Raw genomic sequence first — 21,397 nt, 5'->3', positions numbered from 1 at the left:
GCTGTAACCATCAGTGCCGCCATGAAAATGAAGGCAACCACCATGGGAAACAGCAAGGATGAAATCCACTTTGCCAGCATAAAAGCCAAGTAATTAGGTCTTATGTGGGTGGAACTTATAATGAGGTGCAGGAAGGGGGAAAATGAATTTCAACCTGAGTCTGCCTCCTCCCCCCACTCTGCCAGAGCTGCTAATCAAAGTTTGGGTGCTGCCATAGGGACCCCAGCCCCATTTTTTAGCTCTGCAGGGCCTGCAAAGCAGCATTCACCTCTGCACCTCCACCCACGTCTGACCCTTGTGGGATACCCCACACCCTGCCAGTGGGCAGCCGATTGCTTGCACCCAAAGCACCAAGTTAAATTTCACTGGGGGAGCCAGCTGTGCTTCCAAGGAGGGCATTTCCCTTTGAAGAAGCTGGAGCTGATACATGGTATCAGCTCAATAATTTAATTTAAAAATGAGAAAAAGGAATCGTATCTGGTTATCGTGGATTAATCAGAGTTTGCGGATGGGTTTATAAAATTAATTTATATACAGTGAGTGACTTGAATCAAAGCCCTGTGCTCCTTTGCAGCTGTCCATCCCTCAAGAAGCTCTGTTCCTGGAGCAGGCTGCTCTCAGTTGCTTGCTGTGGAAGTTGTGATACATCAGCAAACTTCAGATCTTCCCTCATACTCTTCCGTCGGGTACGGCCTTTCAGTTATTCAGTGCCGCAGTCACCCTAAGGTTCAGCCAAGCCAGGAGGGTGTTTTCAGGAGCTGCTACCTAATGCCACAGCAGGACAAATTATTCGTCACTTGCTGTTCCACGCTTTGAAGTGCAAATAAAGCAGGCAACTTCAGTGCTGGGTTTTCCAACATTCCCTGACATCTCCACAGCAGATCAAGGTGTTGTCCATCTTTGTGCCTGTGACACTGGTTGGGAGTCTCAGGAAGGGACTTTTCCTTAATTTCTCAGCAGCAGCCTTTCTCTAAGGATGCTTTGCCGCGCTAAAACCGAGGCTGAGTGCCGAGCTGGCTGCACTTCTGCCTCCTGCCAGTGCCTGCGGGCTGTGGCTGCCCATCGGGATGTGGCTGCCAGGCAGGCTGAGGTTCCATTTCGGGTGTGTTTGCAGCTCAGACTTAGCCCAAACCCTGTGAGAGGCAGACATCCAGTTTGGTGCCTTTTCCTGTGGGTTTTGTTTGTTTTTCCTTTTTTTTCCCCCCGCTGGTTATGCCACTAGAAAGCGCGCCGGATTCTTCTCGGGGGTCACACTCCTTACCGATGGTGCCCTCTGAAATGGTCAAGGTATTAGGTGGATTACGTGGCTAACACAGCGGGCAGCTGCCACGGCCCTGGCAGAGGAGGGAGGAGAGCCCATGTTTGTGGCCAGTGCAGAGGCTGAGGGGTCAGCCAACACAGGCTCCCGCAGGGGATGTGGCCAGCGGCTTCACCTGCACAGGGTCCCCTGTGCCCGGGTCTCCCGCAGGCCCCATCCCCACAGGGCGGCCGGCCCGGGCTGGAGAGTGGCAGGGAGACCCGGCGCTGCGGCGCACCAGCTCGGGGCGGGGGCAGCACCGCCGGGGGTGCGGGCAGGAGGTGTTTCCCCAGGGGCAGCGCTGGGGCCGGCGGTGTCGGGGAGCGACTCAGCCGGGGAGCGGGGCCGGGAAGCGGGGCCGAGTCACCCCGCGCCCGCCGAGCCCCGCTCTCGCCTCAGCGCTCACCTTCCTTTGTCCCGCTTAGTAACCGGCGCTCGCGGCCAATCGCCATCGAGCCGGCCGGCCCCGCCGCGCGCTGATTGGCTGGGCAGCCCGCAGCCCTCTGCCAATCCCGGCGCCCGCTGCTCCCTCAGACAAAGGCAGCAGCTCTGGCAACTGCGCTCCGCTCCCCCCGCCCCCCGCGCGTGCTCCGCGGCAGCGGCCCCTTGGCGGCCGGCCAGCCAGGGGACCTACCACCTCCGCTGCTCGCCTCAGAACAGGGGGGCACTACGAAAAGGCGTCGAGAAAAGTGGCGAAAGCGAGCCGGGTAGAAGTTAGAAAAGAGAGGAAGCAGATTTTTATTGTGCCCTAAGCTTTCTGTATGGGTGTGCCTCGCCGGCGCTAAGAGGGATGTTTCCCCTTTATGTCTTTATTTTTTTTGCCCACCCCTCCTTCCGCCTCGTGGAAGCGGTCCCTCACACACATACCCGTTCACCTCCAAGGGGTTAAAAAGCCGGCGCGAAGCCCCGCCCCCTGGCGCCGGGGGGGCGTGGCCCGGTCCTCGGCAAGAGGCGGGTGGCGGTGGCCGGGCCCCTCAGAGCCGCTTAAAGTGTCACCGAGCGCGGCTGCCCCGAGCCTGGCCCCGCCGCCCGCCGCTGCCGCCCGCCGCCCCGCGCCGCCAGCAGGGCACGGTGGGCCCCGCCGCGGACCGCCCGCCCGCCGCTGAGCCCCGCGCACCCAGCCCCGCCGGCGCGCACCGCACCGCGGGCATAGCGCCGCCCGCCCCGCTCGGGCTCCGCGCCTGCCCGTATTGTTGCCCGCCGCCGCTGCCTCCTTTCTCGTCCTCCGCCGGCGGAAAGAATTCATCCAGAGACTGAAATCGCCCCTTTTTATCCGCTGCTCGCCACCTTCCCCCCGCTTTCCTGCGGGGGGCTTGTTTGGCTTGTGTTTTAAAAATACCCTGAAAACGGCGATTTTTAGAGAGAATTCAGGAAAGTGGCTTTTCTGTGGAAAGGTGTCTTTTTAAACAAAAAGAAGCACTCTCTCTGTATATATTATATATATAACTACCTATCTTTAGTTCCTGCAGGGCAGCTGCTGCGGTGACTTGCGTGGAGGTTTTTTTTTAAGTTTAATTTTGCGATTTTAATTTTTTTTTTCTTTTTGCTAAAAGTGTTATTTTAGAGCGAGGTGGATTCTTCTCGGCTTTGTTTTCTTTTTTTTTTTTTTTTTTTTTCTTCCCCCCCACCTCTCGATTAAAAGCCGAGCTATCCAACCTCTTATTTCTAACCCTGCCGGGACTTGGCTGTCGCGATGTACAACACGGTGTGGGATATGGACCGCGATGACACGGACTGGAGGGAAGTGATGATGCCCTATTCCACTGAGCTGATATTTTACATTGAAATGGACCCTCCAGGTAGGGAGCCGAAGCCTGCGAGCTGCCCCCGCACCCCTGGCAGCGGCTCGGCGGCTGCCGTCCATCCCTGCCCTCACTCCTCCTGCAGACTTTTCCCTTTTAAAATAAAAGGAGAGGGGGAGGGGGGGGTGGGAAATTAATATCTGTAGTTAAACTTTGTGTAAACTTTCCAGGGACTTGAGCTCGCTGTCTCCTGGGCAAAGTATTTTAATACTGGGGGTTTTTTTGTGGGGGAGGTGGGAGGATAAGAGCAATTTATGGTGCCTTTTGGGAGATGGAAGGAGGCAGGAGGAGGAGAGCTGGTCGCAGCCCCTCTCTCGTGTCTCCTTTTTTAAAAGCCTTTATCGAAAAGCGTATATTTCGGCTGTATTCGCTCCTAGAGGAGCTCTTTTATTATCCTCTTCACCTGTGTGCCTTTATGTGCCTGTAACGCTTTGATGGTGGTGATTTACCCACCTCCATTCAGTTCCAGTTTAATCGCTTTTACAGTCTCCAAGACCCTTTTCTCCCCAGCTCTCTTCCAGCAGTGACAGATGAGGTGGTCGCTGGGTTTTGGTGGAGGGGGGATAATACTTGGGAACAGGCTGGAATCCATCCCTGGAGGCACAGTTACTTTGATAACACGTAAAAACCTTGTTCAAAAGGATTTGATGCACTTTCTCTTCCCTCCCCCCTCCATGGATTGCTAGTGCTGAAAATGGGGAAATGTATTATCCTTCGCTTGCCTGAAGTTTTTGATGGGACAAAAAGTTTCTTTTGTGTCTGAAGAGGGAGGGAAGGCTTGTGAGGAGGAGAGGTTGAGCCTTTCTTTGGTAATGAATTAAAGTAAGCATAAATGGGTACTGGTGAAACTGTATCTATACCTGTAAGAGTCAAACAGGCTGAAGCAGTAAGGTAATTGAAGGGCCTTTATCTTCTCAGGTCTCTGATCTGTACAGCCAGAAGGTACAGTAAAATATGCACCAAAAGTGTTAGCCTGCAGAGAAATTGATAGCAAATAAGTACTTCCAAGTGGTGTCTTTTATGGGGCACGTACTTTCAGAATGTGCTTTTCAACCTGTGCCTGAATCGTGGCATGTGTCTGCAAGTGTGGTTTATTCTCTTTGTTTCAGCACAGTGAGCTGTGTTTTTCTCTCTGGAGGTATGTGGTACTTTAATTAAAACAGGAGGAGGTGATCATCCTGAGATTTTTGGATCACAAGGACCTGTACTTGCTTCCTTTGGTAACTCTGACACTTTAAAAATTAAAAAGATCTCTCAGACACCCAATACTGTCCACTACTCGTTAAATTCTTGCATACCTGACACTACCTATTTTTAGATGTTACTCCTGAAAGCCTAAAGTTCAGTCAAGTCACTTTGCTTCTGTGAATTTTAAAGGATATCTTTCTTGTAAATGCTTTCGATTTTTTACTATTCATGAGGTAAGTATTTGTGTGTGCTTGTATCAAATGAACAAAAACCCAAGTCCCGTTGTAGGTGACTTAAAGCAATTAGTGTGGGGTTTTTATTTAAAAAAAAAATAAAGCCCCTTGAATGGCTTAGTACAAGGAGGCTGCTAAAAGGGGCTGGACAAACGGAACTGGTCAGAAAACAACTTTCCAGTGTTTCTGCAGGAATTTGGCCATGCAAAATTTTTAGGAAGCCTTTCAAAGTTTACATTAAGAAGCAGCTCTTCTATCATTACTAATGCCAGTGCTTCCATCATTGGAGCCTTCTTGTCAGGGATCAAGGCTCTGCACAGTCCAAACACCAGTTAGCAAAAGGACTTAGTGTTACAGGCTGATCCCTGAAGTGTTCAGTAACTTTATCTTTCATATTTTTAAACTAGATGAGCCAGAGCTGGAAGTGATGCATGGGATAATCCCCATGTGTATGTCCTGATTTTGTGGAACTGCAGTTTTTAAATTGCAGGGGGAGGGAGGGAGACTGTGGCAGAGGGGGTCTGCTTTCTCCCTGTCCAGAGGCAGGGTGGGAAAGTGTTTTCTGGCCTGGGATGATAGGTCATCCCTAAGGGGAGTGTGGAGGAATTCATTTGGAAGGCTTAAACACTCGGCATGCCTTGGGATAAAGTCACTGCGTTTGCACCCGGTAACAACCACAGCTCCATTTGGCCCACTTCCAACAAAAATTTGTGAAGGTTTTCGGTGCAGCATTCCCGGCGCGGTGGCCGGAGCTCCTGGGAGGCTGAGTGGTGGCAGCGTTCCCTCGGCAGCGCCCAGAGCAGTGATGTGCAGCCCCGCTGCCGAGGCAGCCCGAGCGCTCTTTTGTTCCCGCAACTTGAGCGGAGAGATCCCCGCTTGGGTTTTGTGCCGCAGCACCGGGCACTGGCGGATCCCGGGAGCCAAGTGTCTGGGCTCACGCATGAGTGCCCCTGATTACATTTTACTGCGTCCAAACTTGAGGCAGAAGACAAAAGCAAGGTGAACATAATGTGCGGTGTCACCCGTGACCTCCGAGCCGAGGGTGGGGATACTGTTTCTCGTTAAAGGCCAGCAGACCTTTAATTTATCTTGGCAGGCCGTCCTAATACCCACCTTAGCGTTGCCCAATAATAATGCAGAAATAAAATCTGGTGATGGCAGGCAGCCTGCAGCGCAGCCGGAGCTTCTGTCAGGCCTCAGTGCACCTGCACCAGCTTATCAGTGTGCTCATGTTTGCTGTTCAGGGCTGTAGGTGTAAATGGATGTTCAGAGCAGGTCCTGGAGCCTCTCTGCTACAAGGTTTGCTCTAAAGTTCAGAAATAAAAATAATAACACATCTCTCTCACTTGAGTTTTTCACAACTCAAGCAGAGGCAGTCAGGTAACAAGGGACTGACTGCAAGCTTTCTGCTAGGCTTTAATCCATCCTAAACGTAGGAGTAGGACAGTTTTCCCAAACAGAGTGGTGGAACTAGGGATTCAGCTCTGCCAGCCTCACAAAGCATAATTTAGAGCAGTACAACTAACACAGGAGCCACTGTGGTGACAACCAGCAGGGTGACTCCTGTTACCTCCTGCTTTTTCCTTCTGCTTACATTTTGTTTTGCATTTATACGTGCACCACTGGCATAAGGGAGGATCTCTTTGTGGCAAATAATACTGCATGCAGCAAATAACTTTCAGTATCTAAAGACACAACTGGGACCATCAGTTGCATATAGCTAACGTAGCAGCTTCTCAACTTTCTGATGATGGATTAAGTTAAAGTGTTGCGGCTGTAGCAGCATTGTGTGCTGGCTCTGGCATTAGGGAGCTGTCAGGGGTTCACTCCTATGTTTGTTGTTGCTGTGGGTCTTGCTGTCTGAAAAGACAAGAAAATAGGTTCTGGGTTGAATTTAGTTTATTTGACAATACCAGTTTAGGTCTGCAAAAAAGTTGTTACTGCCAGAAGTTTTTGAACAGAGGATTTCAAATTGACTGCAGAAGTTACCAGAGTATCTGAAGTACCACTACCTATGTATTGCCTCACTTTTATTTAGTAGGGCTAAGCAATGTCTTTCCTTCTGTAGATCTGGGATATGTTATCAGTTGTGTTGATGATAAAATGTGTAATCACTGAATACATTTTGTCACAGTTGGATGAAAATCAGTAAAGAGTGTTCTGCTGGAATTTCTGATACAGATGTCAGCAAAGATATTTGGCTCAACTACAAATTAGAGGTTAGTTTCCTTTGGGTGGCTTATGAAGAAAACCACAAGTTTAAGGTAGGTTTCTAGTGCAGAATGGGCTCTATGAACAAATAGTTCAATAACTCTTTGACCTAAAGCTATATGGAAGCTGCCTGTTTGAACCCTGAAATATGACCAGCTGCATTTATAACTTGATCCAGCTGTCTTTTTCAAGAACAGTACTTTGCCTTGCCTCATATGCTGTAACAATGCAGTTGCTACAAAATCTTTTGATAATTAGGTGGGGGGAGCACTAATCTATGGGCTGCTTAGTTTAGTCTTTGTAGAAGCAGCACTGCCAGTGTATGAGTGAGACAAGTATTCAAGGGAAAAACTGTATTTATTCATTATAGTTTCTATTTCCTTCTCATATATAATTTGACAACCCTTATTTTAGGGGAGCGATCCTATAATTGTAATTTGGAAAACACAGGGTTCCAAGCTCAAGGGCAGTGTTTACTGGGATACTAGGCGTGCTGTATCATTATCAGTGTTACAGTGGAAACTGGATGTGGCTTCTTGAATTGGGTTTGTGGTACACAGTAGCCAGATGTAGGTGATCACTGCCTGTCTATGCCTGACTAGTTTTCCAGTGGGAGAACAGATGCAAATTTGAATAGCATTATCAGTGTTGTCCTTCAGCTTATCTGAACTGACTTCAGAAGCTTATCAAAGTAAAGTTCTGTTCTTACACATCTTAAAAAAAAAAAAAAAGTTCTACTAGGGCATGTATTCAAAACAACAGCACTGTAGCTTCAACTGTATTTTTTGCAAATTTAAGTCTTGCTGGAAATTGTATTTAAAAAAAAGTAGATGTTTGGGATTGAGAGTTGCCTTATTACAGAAGGGAAGTTTGTGCGGGCTGATTTGGGGTAGAGCAGGGAGTAAATAAGGCTCAGTCACTGTATTCTGCATATCTGGGAAAATGGTTTGGATTCGAGTCTCAGCTCCTGTGAAGACAGTGGTGTGAATTGCTTATACTCTGTTCTTGTTAACACCTAGATTTCTCTACTAGCCTTTTCATTTAATGACTGCTGTAACAATTTTTTACTTCTGATTGCATTTTTAGGCTTGCTTTTGCATTCCTTGCATTTCGTTTTCATTTTGATGGCTCTAACTGTTAAAGAATATCACTCATCGGCTTTCAATTAAATACATGACCACAAAAAATAGCATCATTAATAGAAAGTGAAATGCTGTTTTGCTTGAGATGAGAGAGCCTGCTTTAAAAGGCTAACATTTGTGTTTATCACTAGGTTTTTAGATTATGTAGAAGTAGTTGGGGGTGGGAAGGTTTGCTAATAGGAGTTGTTCAGCTTTGTTCTGTAAAGCTATAGGTTCATGCAAACTAAAACATGAGGGGACATCTGAGAAGAAACCAAGCTCTTCAACATGTGTTCTTGCAGCAAATGTTATTTCTGCAATTGTTGTTCCAAACAATTTTGTGTATTGCATGATTCCTGAAAGGAGTTATTCATGGTGTTGCTTCTGTTTCACCTGTTTAAAAGGAGAAAACTCTTCCCAGAGTTTCCTGTGGGGGCTATTGCTTTCTCAAGCAGCAGAGTTGACTTCTGTCTTTGCCATTGCCTGCATGATTATCTTATTCCAGACTAAAGCTATTTGGGCTTATCTTTGCTCTACAGCTTGGGAAAACAGAGGCATAGCTGGTCATATGCATCTGCGCCCAGGACTGAACACAGTTGGGTGCCTTACATCACCTCACGTTGGTTGTTTAGTGAGTCACTTTTTGGGCAGAGAGCTGGAGAAGCATAAAGAATACATTTATCAGCATGCCCTGTGTGTTTTAAAGCTTAGGCTTTATTATTGTCAGAAAGACTGTTAACTGTGTTGAAACAGGTTGCTGTAAAACTTTAGTCCCATTAAAGCAATAGGTGTGCTCTAGCTGGATTTTTTTGGAAAACGCATTTTTGTAAAGTAGGTTGCTGAGTAATGCTTAAGGAACAATCTCTGCTCATGTTCTAAGTGCCCCTATGGAAATGAGTCAGATTGTCTTTTTTTCTTCTGCTTTTTATCTCATTTCTTCTGACAGGTTAAAGTCTGCACAATAGCTAAGTAAGCAAGAATTCACTTCTCCACATAATATAAACTACAGCAATGAGCTGGTCCTGAGTCCCCAATCAGTGTGAGTGGATGTAACTTCTTTAGAAAATATTTTCATTGTCCTTCCTGTTTGCTGTGTCCTCCGTTCAATAGACAAAGATTCTGCCATGTTCCAGTGCATACATTCCAGTATCTTAAGCTTTTCTAGTTCTCAAGGAAAGTGTCTATATACAGGGAGCTTTACAAGGATTCATACAGTACAAAAAAAGGCAAAGTGCAGGTGGTGCCTCTTGTAGCCCTTTCCAAAAAGGACTCCAGCTGCCCTGCTGAACATCAACCAGCTGCCTGGTGAATCCTGATGCCGAAGCACAATGAGCTCTTAAGCTTTCCTGTGGCTGAACAGGATCCAGGATCTTCACTGGCTTTGAGTCCAGCAGCACACTCAAGATGGATGCCTTCCATCCAGAGCGCTTTGAAAAAAGAGATGAAATACTTCAACTGCTTCAGGCTGTGGCTGCTTCCAGCATTCACCCAGACTGTACCAGTTTTTGTGATTTTAATGGTAGTTCATAGGAGTGTTACTTCTAAAAGCAGATATCCCTGAAGATGACACATAGTTATCTAGAAATGGCTTCAAAAACATCACATTTCTCTGCACAAAAGTTGGTGGGTTTGGAAGAATTATAAAAGTACCAATCTGTTCCTTATCCCGTTAATATTGTTTGTTCTTTTGCTACAAAATAACTTGACTTTTGGTTCAGTGTCACTTTGTGACTCTTGTATTTCAGGTCAGGTTTCTCCTTCCAAACATAAACCTGTTTCCTTTTATTAGCTACAGCTTACTCTCTGTTTCTTCCTCTAACCCTTGAAAGAAGAAAATCTACTGGAGCCATTTTTTCAGGTTTTTACCTTCTGTAGCCTCCCCCTAACTTTGTCTCTGGAGTCCCTAAAATCTGATGCTGCACACAATCATATTTTCTTTCGGAGGAATTCTTTCCTTCCTTGCATGCCTCCCCTTAAAAAACCCAAACAAAACACCTGAAGGCACAGCTGCTGCAATGGAGTTCAAGAAAATTTGCTGTAATGGGGGAACTTGGCTCACTGTTGACATGTGAGGCTTTCTGAGTGTGGGCAGTAGGGCTTGCACTCAACACCTATCCCAGAAAAATGTCTTAGAGGTAAAATGGATGAGAAGGTCTTTGACAGTGTTATGCTTGTAAGTTCTGTTGTCTGTTATAACCTGAATTTGTACATTGCAACTGAATTTCCCAGGCTGTCAGTACTCCTGCTGCTCTGCCCTGTGTAGCCATCCTGGGGACATTGTCAGAATCTACATCATTGGTCCTCAAGGAACTGCTCCCAAGTGTCAAATTAGAAGTCTTTGGTGGTTTTGGCTTTGTTACCCCGATTCGTCTCCTGTTTCCAAGAGTGCCTCTTGAAGGATACAAGGCAGCTTGAATAAATGAGATGAGTGTTTAAGATCCTTTCAGTTTTGAAGGGTACAGTACAGTCTCACTGATAATTTTTGGGGCAGTGAGAGAAGTCAAGCTGCTGCTCTGAAATGGATTTCATTAAAATGCTTTGAAGATCACTGTGTACTGAGTAAGGAGATTGAATCTGAGCATGAGCAATGGCCAGGCTTGACTATTCTAGGTCTGCTCTGAATCTCCCCTTCTGCTGTAGGCACTGCGTGGGGTCCCAGGGATTGGGACTTCTGCCTCAGTGGAGCTTCCTTCAAGATTAAGGTTCTTAAAAAAGATGACTCATGACGAAGTGTACAACAGATTTCCTCTGAATACTTTCTACCTTCAAATTCTCCTGGATTCTTGATTTAGAAATGCACCTTTTGATCTTGATTTAGATGGCTCGCTCTTAGCAATTTAGACGGTGTTGAAATATTTGTACTTGGTAACTAGAAAATGGTTTGACACAGCACAAGGACAGGTACTGTATGAGGAACAGTTTTACATACTGCTTTGAAAGATTGGAGCTAGTGGTAAGCTGAAATAAAATGCTGCTTAGAGCAGCAAGAATCATATGCATTTGCAGCTGTATTACTATTATTTTTAAATAGCCTCTTGTGCAGTAAACTTCTCAGTAGCACCAATTATTTCTGTGAATTGGATCCCCTGTGAGGTTTGTACTTGACGTCTGGACAGATATTTAGTCTTTGAAATACCTGGAGAAAACAGCCCTGAGCTGTTTTTATTTAAATTATTTATTGTTTAAAATTAGTTATTATTTAAAAGATCATCTTTTGGCTTTGGTATATCCCCTAGCCATAGCTGTCATTGCTTGGGCCTGACTTCATTCTCTCTCTTCCACAATGAAAAGCCAGTTCTTTGTTCTCGATTGCTGTAGTTCTTTGCTTATCCTGAATTTTGTGTTTTCCTTGCTCTTATCAAAATATCTGTTCCCACATATTGACCAAAGAGTACTTTTAATAGTGGTTTGAAGACTCCGCCTGTGGAGGAGTAAAGAATATGCTGTGGTGTTTCTTCTGTGAAGGCAGATGAGGAGCTGCTTTAGTTAGAAAGCAAAAAGGAGAAACTCCTTGCGCTTTACATTTACTTTTGCTGTATAGTCTTCTAGACCTGACATTGTAAAGTACAATGTTCTTGTTGAATATCTGAAATTTTCATGGCAATAAAATGTCTGTCATGGACTTTCATCCAGAGTTGGCAAAAGCCTGGGCCTGCTGTCTGCATGATAAAATTATTCCTTCCTTGTGTGAGCCAGGCATGTGATGCTGGTAGTGATAATCTCTGAGTGATAAAACATGGCAAAAGTTCTAAAACCTCTCCAGTTTATTAGGAGTGTGCTAATTATGCCTGGTAGGTGGAAGAGGACTTACCCTTTTTATCCTTCTCATGTTAATTTTGGGGCAGTCACCTCAGCCCTGTTGATTATGGAACCTCTGACACTACTGTAGCTTTGCAGCAGTTACACTGGGCTCTAAGTTGGAAGGAAAACTGTTTTTCTTTGGGCAGTGAAAATAATTGGGAAGCTGAGGTTTTTTTTGGCTTTGCACCTTCATGCAAAGGCTGGAATGAAGGGGAGGAGCTGTGTTTTAGTACAGAAGTCAAAGATGCCCATGTCATTTGTCTGACTGTGAGCATCTTCCATTTCTTATATCTCAGCCCATGAAGTAATAGGGCTTGCAAAGTAGTGAGAGATGCTTTTGAAATGCCCAAAGGAATGCTGAATTTGACCCAGCCTCTTCACACACTGTTGCTGTCCCCTGTTCTGCAGATGTCCCAGAGCAGATAATATTTTAACCTGTGCAGTAGCTGAGGATGCTCATGAGGAGCAGAGTGCAGCAGAAGCCTGGCAGGCTGTAGGAGGTGAAACAGTGATTGGGAGGTGTGGGAGAGGGCTGGATAGCTGGTGGGTTTTCAAACAAAACAGATCTTTATCAAAAAAGCCAATTAATCAAAACTGAAATATTTCTTAAAGGTGTTGTTTTTTATGAAAGTTCATAGAAACACAAGCAAAGCTATAATGGGAGTGTTTTTGTTGGAAGCCTGCCTGGCTTTCTGCCAACTTGTCTGCTGTTTTCTGTAATGAGATATTGAAAGACTTCAATTCTTTGAATATGTCTTACTCCTTGGCATCTTGCCTATTTTGGGGGAGGAGAGTGAAAATGTGAGCATGCCTGAGGTTCTGTGGCCAGCAATAATTCCATCAAGGAGCTTCCTTTCCCATTCCCAGAGCAGTTCTCTGTGCACATTAGCTGCCCTTTGAGGAAGGGCAGCTTGGAAGGGCATCGGTGCTCAACACTCTGCAAGAGGGGTCTTGGCAAGAGAACTGAGATGTGAAGCTGCCAAGATAATTGACCTGCCAGTGGTGGGGAATGGGCTGCTGTCAGCAGGTGTGCATGACCCTCCTCCTTGTCAGCTGGAAAACCTCTGCAAAAGCCTGTGCTTTTTTTCACAGATGTCTTTGAGGGGTTCTCATGCAGCAGGGACGGGTACAGGACTCCCAAGGGAGGGAAAGATTTTGAGGCTTTGCCTGAAATGTGTTAGAGAAATTGAGAAGAGTGTTTGAGAAATTGAGTAAGATGGCAGAGAGCAGTTAAAGGTTGGGGAGAATTTTTCTCTTCAACAAAGCTAGCCTACATTTTCATTCCAAGTCTTCATCTATATCTCCAAAGGGAAAACCCTTCTCTCCTCAAGGACTGTGTCATTAAAATGTTAGCCAGCCTAACCACAGATTACTTGCATGTTTCCATAGCAATGACACTTTGTAGAGCTTTATATTACAGTTTGCAGGGTATCTACTGTACATCAGCCTTTTTGAAGCTGAGTAACTGTCTTGGAAATCCTCTGATCTGTTTTCTGCTTGTCACAATGTGGAGGGAGAGTAGATTGAGAGCATCAGAAAGAAGGCTAGTAAACAAGCCCGTGAAAGTGCTGAGGGACTTTAAATTGACTTTATCAGAGTACTTGGTAGTTGTGATTATTTGTAACAGTAAGGTAGACCTAATGCTGCATTTAAACCTGCTATGCTTTTAAGTATCTGGCTTGAAGCTCTTGGAAAATACTGGAAGAAGTAAGTTGTGGAGCCATTCTTAGACTAAGTGGCATCTGCCTTAAAACTGAAAGCTAGAGTTTAATTAACTGGCAGGTTGATTTTGTACACAAGTACTGCAGCCAGAGAAGAAACAAGCTGCTGCACTGGATACTGCATGGGATATAGCACTTGGAAAACTGATGCATTCTTCCTGTTTTACTCCTGAATCAGTGCCATTGAAAACCCTCACACATAGGGTTCAGTGGCTCTTAGATCATGTAAACTTGTAAAATTTTTTATTCAAAACCTGACTGCGGAATGTGTGTATCTCATTGAAGTCACAGCCTACTTCGCTGCAGTTAAATTCAGGATTAATACAGCCCACGATTTTTTACGAGGGACTTTAAAGGAAATACAGCGGCGTTGGACTTCAGACACTTGCCAGCTTTCCTACTTGCCTTGGTGTTGGAGGAGCTTTGAATTTCAGAGAGTCGAGTCAGTTAAAGTCACGAGTCGCCTTTTCAAAAAACAATTCTGCACAGTCAAGAAAGCATTCCAAAACTACCTTTGGCAGATCCCAGTCCATAGGCTTTTCTCTCTGAGGGCCTGCACAGCAGCTCTGGGAGCAGTTCAGCTGAAGATACCTGCTGGAAACGGCACGGCAGCCTTCGGGCCCTGACGTTAGCAACATCCGATCCCGCACCTGGCACACATTGGCTGCCATGCCTCTGCTCCATCACCAGCTTGTTTTTATTTCCCCCTTCTAAGTGACACTGAGCTGGGGTTGGGATTTAGGTCAAGCTAGTCTGCCTGGGAAAGCTAGAAAGAGGGAACTAGAGTTGCTAAAGAAATTAAAGCCAGATATGCCCATGAATGCGTGAGGGAGAGCCAGTCTGCTCTCATTGCCAGGCAGTCACTGAGGGCTGAACCTGACCTTTGGAATGTTCTCATGTGGGAGTGGAAGGGTACAACTGAGCTGTCACCTCTTGGGATTTGGAAAGATCTGTGCTCTTAAACTGTCCTAGAGACATGGTAGAGGAAGGATGCTTGTGTATCTGGTGCTAAGAGACAGTTCTTTATTAGAATGGATAGATCTGTTGTGCTGTTAATCACTTGTGATCAGTGTTCTTTCTCTCCCAGGAAAAAGGAGGCAAGAAACCATCAGGATCATTCACTTTAATCAGAGCTGGTTTAGAGATAAAGTAAAATTGTGCCTGTGGCTAGATCAGAATTGGACTCAGTGACATGGAAAGAAACACGGCTGCTCTTGAAAGTGTTCCTGTTGACTTCAAGCCAGTCTCATATTACTTTGCTCTAGGATTTTAGCTCTCTAATATTCATTGAGTAAGGTATATAAAACTGGATTATTTTGAATTTAAAATCAAAATCTGTGGACTCTTTGAGGCTCTCTGTAGCTTCTCATAGAAACAGCACAGGATTTCTCCTAGCAGCGTTGTTAGTATCATCTAGGTACTAAGTAAAAACTGTTTAAGGATGCGTCTTCTAGCTACCTATTGGGCCAGCGTTACAAGAGCGGCCGTGTGGTGGGTGCTGCTCTGTTGCACTATACTTGACATGCTGTTACAAAATATTCCCTTTGTGTCGTCACAGGGACTGGGCTGTGAGGTTTTTAAACTACCTTTGTGAGTGTTCTCAGTTTGTACAGACTCAAGTCTATGGGGTGAGAGCGTAGCCAGGAAATGCTGAAATGAATGGGCATGTTGGTCCATGGGGTAAAGCAATAGCAAGAGCCTGGTTCCGTATCCAGTACAGGGGAAAATCTGTTATGACTCAAAGAGCTCAAAGCATTGAAAGTAAAGAATTAGATACATAGCTCTCTGGAAACAGGATCCACCCTTGCAAATAGTTTTGTATTTTTGAAATGTGCATGCTATTAAAAAGCATTTTTCAAAAGTCTATTGTGTAAAGGACTGGCTTCCCTGAGTCAGGTTTTACAGGAACTGGTCCAAGCCTTATTCTTCTCCCTGAAATAATTTCCTTCCAGTTTTCTCATGCAGAATGAAGTTCCGTAGGCAACCTCCTGATAGTGAGAACTGATATCTGCCTATTAAGGGAAAGGAGAAACTCCCACTTGTAGTAGGGACACTTGGTGTAATGTATAGTGCTCTGTGTCCAAACTCCCATTCCTTACCTTTCTCGTCTTCCTTAGTTTGCTTTTCTGTACCCAGTGCTTTGGAGTGAGCCTAACAAAGCTGCTAAATAATCCCACAGTGTATAAACGAGCAAGACTTAATCTTACAAGGAGGGCTAGAGAAGTATTCAAGTACTCTAGAGAACACTTGAAAGCCTCTTCTGGAAATCCCCTATTAACAGTGTAAAACAGGCTTTTTACACTGTAAAATACATTGGAGTTTTTGATACGTCCAGGCCTTAATTTGAAAGACCCAGTGAAATAATTGCAGGTGCTGGTATAGTTTTCTAAGAACTCTCTGCACTCTTGTATGTTTATTATGTAAAACTTAATATGCTTTTCGGTGACTCAGAGCCTGCAAGAGATTCTGGAGTGGGTCAGAACATCTGCAGGTTTTCTGAACTCAAATTTACTGTCACTGATGAGACTCAGAACTGCTGTAGCTGTCTTGTCCCAGGTGAGATGTTGGGAGCAGGCAGGACCTGAAGACATTTTTTAATTCAGGAATTTTGAATGGGGGAGATGGAACAGCACAGTGAATGCAATTGATGCTACAGGCTTAGCCTGGATATATGTTCCTATGACCCTGGATGGGGTGGGAGCTTCAAGCAAAGTAGGGTTGGAGCCGTGTCTTACTCTCAATGGTGCTTTGTGCGAATACTTGTGTGCTACACAAACAACCGTAGTAGTTGAGCTAGGAATAACTGAAGCTTCCTAACCAGGAAGCTACTTCACTGAATCCGAAGGTTTTCACCTTCCTTTTACAACAAGACCTGTTATTGCCTCACTAGATGTGTGCACACCTGAAAGTTCCCAGCTCACCCCATAAAAAGAACCTGTATGCTACGGTTTAATGCTCGGTCCCACAGAATGAATGCTGCTATCTGAATCAGGTGTTTGGTCAGCAACCCCAGGGTGCAAACGTCTGGGTCAAGGTTCAGATTTAGTTTAGATTGGCTCAATTAAAGCATCTACTGGTTTGTCAGAGAACAGTGAAGTTACTGTGTTGGATATTCAGCCTGAAATGGTATTTGGAACTGCAGTTAGAAGCCTGTTTTCTCTTCTTTAATGTGGGGGGTGTGGCTCAGAGGTGAGCAGATGGATGGTGCCAAGTAGCACGCCTCTCAGTGCTAAGCCATTCCATGCTGGAGATCAAAATCTTCTTTCTGCTGCCTTTATTTGTGTTTCTGTGCGTACGCAGGGACTGTGCATCTGAAAGATGGCTGTTGTCACTGTGTCAGGCCTGCTCGCTGGTGCTTGTGTAATCTGATGGTGAGGGCACAGGGCTGGGAGCACAGATGTTCAGGGTCTGACTTAGAAATGTGCTAGCAGCAAATCAATGTGTGTAGCTACTTTCTTACTCTGAATGTGAATGTGACCTGTCCCTCTATGAAACAGTCTCACGAAATGCCTAAAAAATGCTCAGTTTCAGTGGCAATGTTCTTGATGAAGCATCCAGTCTTTGCAAAATAGGGGAGAGCACTCAGGACACTTTCCCAAAGAAAATAAGAAAGAAAATGTATCATACATTTCTGTTCACAGACCAGTCTCTCCCAGTACATGAATGTGCCTGTGGCTGCTGAATTACTAATTCAGGGCTTACAGTCAGGTTCGTGATAAAGTTGTTTGAGCAAAAACTGGCCAAACAGAAAACAGCTTTGGTGTCTTGTATGCCCTTACATTGTGTAACCTATTTTGAGAATGGAAGTAAAAGCATGTTTGCCATGAATTCAGGATGGGGGAATTCTGGGCAGGTATGCACCAGGCCTGCAGGTGTGCAGTTCTGCCTGTGTGTTGGGCATCTGTAGCATCCCCTTTCCTGTGGTAAACACTTGAGCTATGCAAAGTGGTGCAGGCACTCTAATAGTTATCTAACATCCCCTGTCCCCTTCCCTTACCACCTCATGTTCTGTAGTAGTCAAAGAGTCACAGCCTTTGTTCCAAACAGGAGCCTGAATGACAAACCCAGTGCGCAGCATGAACCTCTGGTCTGTGACAGATACAGCCCTGCCCAGCCACCACTGCTCTCTAGCAGTGTTTTTCCCTCTGAAGAGTTCACCTGTTTGCTCTTGTGGGTTGGCTTCAGGACTGGTGATGCCTGAGCAACTGGAGTTTTTCCACAGTGGTGCCCAGTGCTCTCCAGGCTGTGGCTTTCAAACACAATACACCTTTGTCATTTGTTTGGAGCTTTAGGCGGCACCTGCCCTTGTAGTCGTGCCTGCACCAGTCTTCTTTTAACAAAAACGCACATTTCCTCATACTCCTTCCTTTTCCCCTCCCTCACACAAGTGCTTGATACTAGAAAATCTGGGATCACGGTGGAACAGTTGACTTCAGACTTCCTTTATGATTACAAGTTCCATTTGGTTTGAGAGAGCTTGAAAGCTGAGTTCAAGATGCACATTTTCTCTTGGTTTTTTACTGTCATATTGTATTAACAGTTTAGTGATTATTTTCTGCTGTTTGCCTTTCTTTAATCTGTTTTTCGTTTTCAGCTCTTCCTCCAAAGCCCCCCAAACCAATGACTCCAGTCAATACAAATGGAATAAAGGACAATTCCAGTTTCTCTCTGCAGGAAGCAGAGTGGTACTGGGGGGACATCTCAAGGTAAGCAATATTGCTAGAATATATTAATTAAAATACGTTAATATATGTTGTTAAAATTAGGATAAGCCTGCCAGAATTCAAGACAAAAAGAACATGCTTATTTCAAGCAGCATTTTACAGTAGGAGAATGCTTTAGGACTATTCTTGGCAAAGCACCTAAGTGAAAGTATTCAGCTGGATTCAAGATATTTATGTTGTTGCTCCTCTGGTGCAGATATTGCAAGCCTTGGTGACAATAATTTTTGAGTTTCTAAATTTGTCCAGATACACAATCTTTAAAAAGAAGAAAAATGCTTCTGAATTCGATATTTAATAAAGTGTTGTAAGCATGCAATCCTGGAATGCGTGCAGTTCAGCAAAATTTCAGTATAAAAATAATACTTCAGGATAAAAGGAATTGCATTCCTATTTTTGGTTTCTTTAACGTTTATTTAAAATTACATCTATATTAATTTCTATTACATGGCGATGTGAAAAAGAGCTCTTGCAAATGCTAACCATCACCCATCTACACTGAGCAGATGATAGAGACACATACCAAACAAATTAAGTCTTGCCTCTTAAGAAAACCCTTTTCTGTGTACTTGAGAAAGTAGATGGCTTGGGTTTGGTTCAGGAAATGAAAGGCCTGTTTTTATATACTTAATTGCATAAAAGAACTGAAGTGTTCAGTCATCTCTTACCCTCTTAAGGCACTTTTGAAGAGTCTAGAATTTGGAGCTGTAAGAGGACAGGCAAGCGTGCTGGGAGTGCGATCAGGAATTGCTCAAACTTGTGCACGTAATACTTTGAAGCACTTTGGCAGATAGAGGCAAGAAGAGCGTGTTTGCCACATGAGCTCATTGACATTCTGAGAAGGGAAATAAGGTTTTCATATCTTTATTGTACCACCCTTATCTTTTTATAAAGTAAACCCTTGTAGATCTTGCTTTTGAAGGGCCTTGGCAGAGATATTTTTCTGTTAATTTTAAGTTGAAGCAGAGTGGCAAAACCTGATTACAAAACCCACTAGGCACAGTTTGTTTAAAACTGCTCAATATTGGTATCAGTTTATTGACTGTGGATTTGTCCCTCAATTAGCAGTGCCCATGATGGCAGGAGCTAATGCACTGCAAATCACATTGGAATGGCTTTATTAGATTAAAACTTGATACACGCTCATGTAAAGATGGAATTGTTTATGAGCCTGGTTTGGCAGCCAGCAGGTACAGGCTTCATCAGGCTATCAGGACAGGAGCAATGTTCTGCAGTCAAGAACTTGTGCTGAAAATTCTGTGATGAGCTCCAGGGTGCAACTTGCAGGCCCAAACTTGTAGGTCATATCTGTCCATTCAAAAAGGAGTTAACTGGATCCAGTCTGTAAAAATGGTCTGCGAGGAGTAAATGGATATGCATGTGATACTCAATAGGAGTCAGTTTTACTAACAGAATAGTTTTCAGGTAGCTAAATCAAAGCTAAGGCTATTCTTTTGTTATTCTTTTGAGTACTTTTGTTCCTTAGTATTTGAACAAAGAAACCTGCTGTTTATTTTTCTTTGTAAGGTTCAACTAGGCTTCCTACAGCACTTAAAGAATGTTGAGGCTATCTGAGAAACTTTAGTTTCCAAATGATTGTATTAAAAAGTGCTTAGGGCTTTCAAGATCTTTGAGGGAGCTGTTATAAAGTGAGATACATAATCTGGGTGAAATGCTCATAAGCAAGATGCATATCTCTTCAACTGAAATAATTTTCTTAGTGCTTACAGGTACTCACTTTCACTAAAAGATTTCTTGGTTTAGCTTAAAGCTCTGGACTGAGTGTCCTTCTGCCTCAGTTGTAAATAAGGAAAAGTTGTACTGAAGCTAGCAAGGTTGTAGTGATTTAAAAGGGCTGTCAATAAGATCAGAGTTAAGCCAACAATGAGCCTCTTGAGACTAAAACTACGCTAAACTCTAGGCACCTTTGAGCTGTGATTCTAGAGACGTGTCTTCAGAGGTCAGGTCTGGCTTCTCAAAGGGAACCTGTTCCAGTGTGGACTTCAAAACCTGAGCAGATTAAAGGGAAGGGTTGTGAACTGAGTCACAGCTGCCACTGTTGTTTAAACAGAGACTCCTTCCTAAGTGGCGGTTGACTGTAGCTACTTTTCCTTAGTGCAGCTACACAAGTTGAGACTTGCTTTAGGTGGCCTAAAAAACTTGAGAGCCTGACCGTGACAGAAGATTGAGCTCTGCAGATGTTTATATTGCTGGGTCTGATGTTTCACCTGTGGCAAAGATGATCATGTCCTTAGCACTTCTAATTTTGCCTCCCTTTCCATTCTCCAGGGAAGAAGTCAATGACAAATTACGAGACATGCCAGATGGAACATTCCTGGTGCGCGACGCATCGACCAAGATGCAGGGAGACTACACTTTGACACTGCGGTGAGCACTGAGCACTTGTGGTCCCCTCAGCAAAACCCTGAGGAGCTGTTGCCATAACAGTGACAGCCCTGGCTGTGTAAAGCTCATGTGGCTCAAGCTGAGAGATGTTCCCAGTTCTGCACATCACAGAACAAGCAAATAAAGAGCCAGGTCTGACAGTTCTACTCTTTGCATTGAGTCCTGCCCCTCACTAAACATTACCCTAAGGATCTCTGCAGGTTAGATGGGACTCAGGGAGGAGAGCTGCTTCATAGTTTCAGAACTGCTAAGGTAAAAGGTGTTTGTAAACTAGACCTTTGATTAATGGGAGAGTGTTGAATATCTTACCAGCACACAGCTCTGGAGAACTGAACACAATATCTTGGTAAAAAGAGTATCTTATGCTTTCTGATCTAAAGTTAATACTGACTTGGAGTCATGTTCTTTTCTTCATTAAAATCGTCTGCAAGTAGCAGGTTTCCCAGAGCTGCCTCAGCCCTGTCTGCTGCAGTTAGGCAGAGCGCTCCTCATGTGACTGGCCCTGGTGCCTTGCCCAGCCTCTTGCCTCTGACAGGCTCCCAAGGCTGGCTGTTAGAGGCAAGTGGGCAAGGCACAGAAGCCACAGCCTTTGTAGCACACCCTTGGGAGTTACTGTGATATGGCAGGTATTTGATCCTGCCGTGAAATTCCATTGCCTTAATGGTAGGCTTGTTCCCAAGGGTGTAGTTAAAATTCTGCTTTAACTTCTGCCTCAAAGTTCACAGCCTGTGTGCTAAGGTTTGGCATGATTTGGTTATTTTACTGAATGCAGCTGTCTTTAGGAGGCAAAATTGTAAGTGTGGGAGAAGGACAGGACAGTGTCTAAACAGTCTGTTGCTGGAAAAAAAAAAAAGGAAGAAATAAGGACTATATTTGGAGAAACCACTAGAATGTAT

The 21,397-nt window shown here is 44.7% G+C and overlaps 1 protein-coding gene across 2 annotated transcripts in view; it reads left to right on the top strand.

Annotated features, from left to right (window-relative positions):
• The window catches only part of LOC116447986 (phosphatidylinositol 3-kinase regulatory subunit gamma), a 77,864-nt gene that overhangs the window by 42,836 nt on the left and 13,631 nt on the right, over positions 1-21,397 (top strand). The window contains exons 1-3 of one of the 2 annotated variants that reach the window (XM_032117849.1): positions 2,772-3,096; positions 17,969-18,080; positions 20,385-20,483. In XM_032117849.1, the coding sequence (XP_031973740.1) occupies positions 2,991-3,096; positions 17,969-18,080; positions 20,385-20,483 (317 nt within the window). In that variant the 5' untranslated portion in view covers positions 2,772-2,990. Of the gene's footprint in view, positions 1-2,771; positions 3,097-17,968; positions 18,081-20,384; positions 20,484-21,397 lie in introns of those variants that run through there. The other variant, XM_032117848.1, reaches the window with a different exon arrangement.

This window comes from Corvus moneduloides, chromosome 9 (genome assembly GCF_009650955.1).
Source record: "Corvus moneduloides isolate bCorMon1 chromosome 9, bCorMon1.pri, whole genome shotgun sequence".
Classification (NCBI taxonomy): Eukaryota; Metazoa; Chordata; class Aves; order Passeriformes; family Corvidae; genus Corvus; species Corvus moneduloides.
Note: the sequence above shows the minus strand (reverse complement) of the source record. Positions and strands in the feature narration are given on the sequence as shown.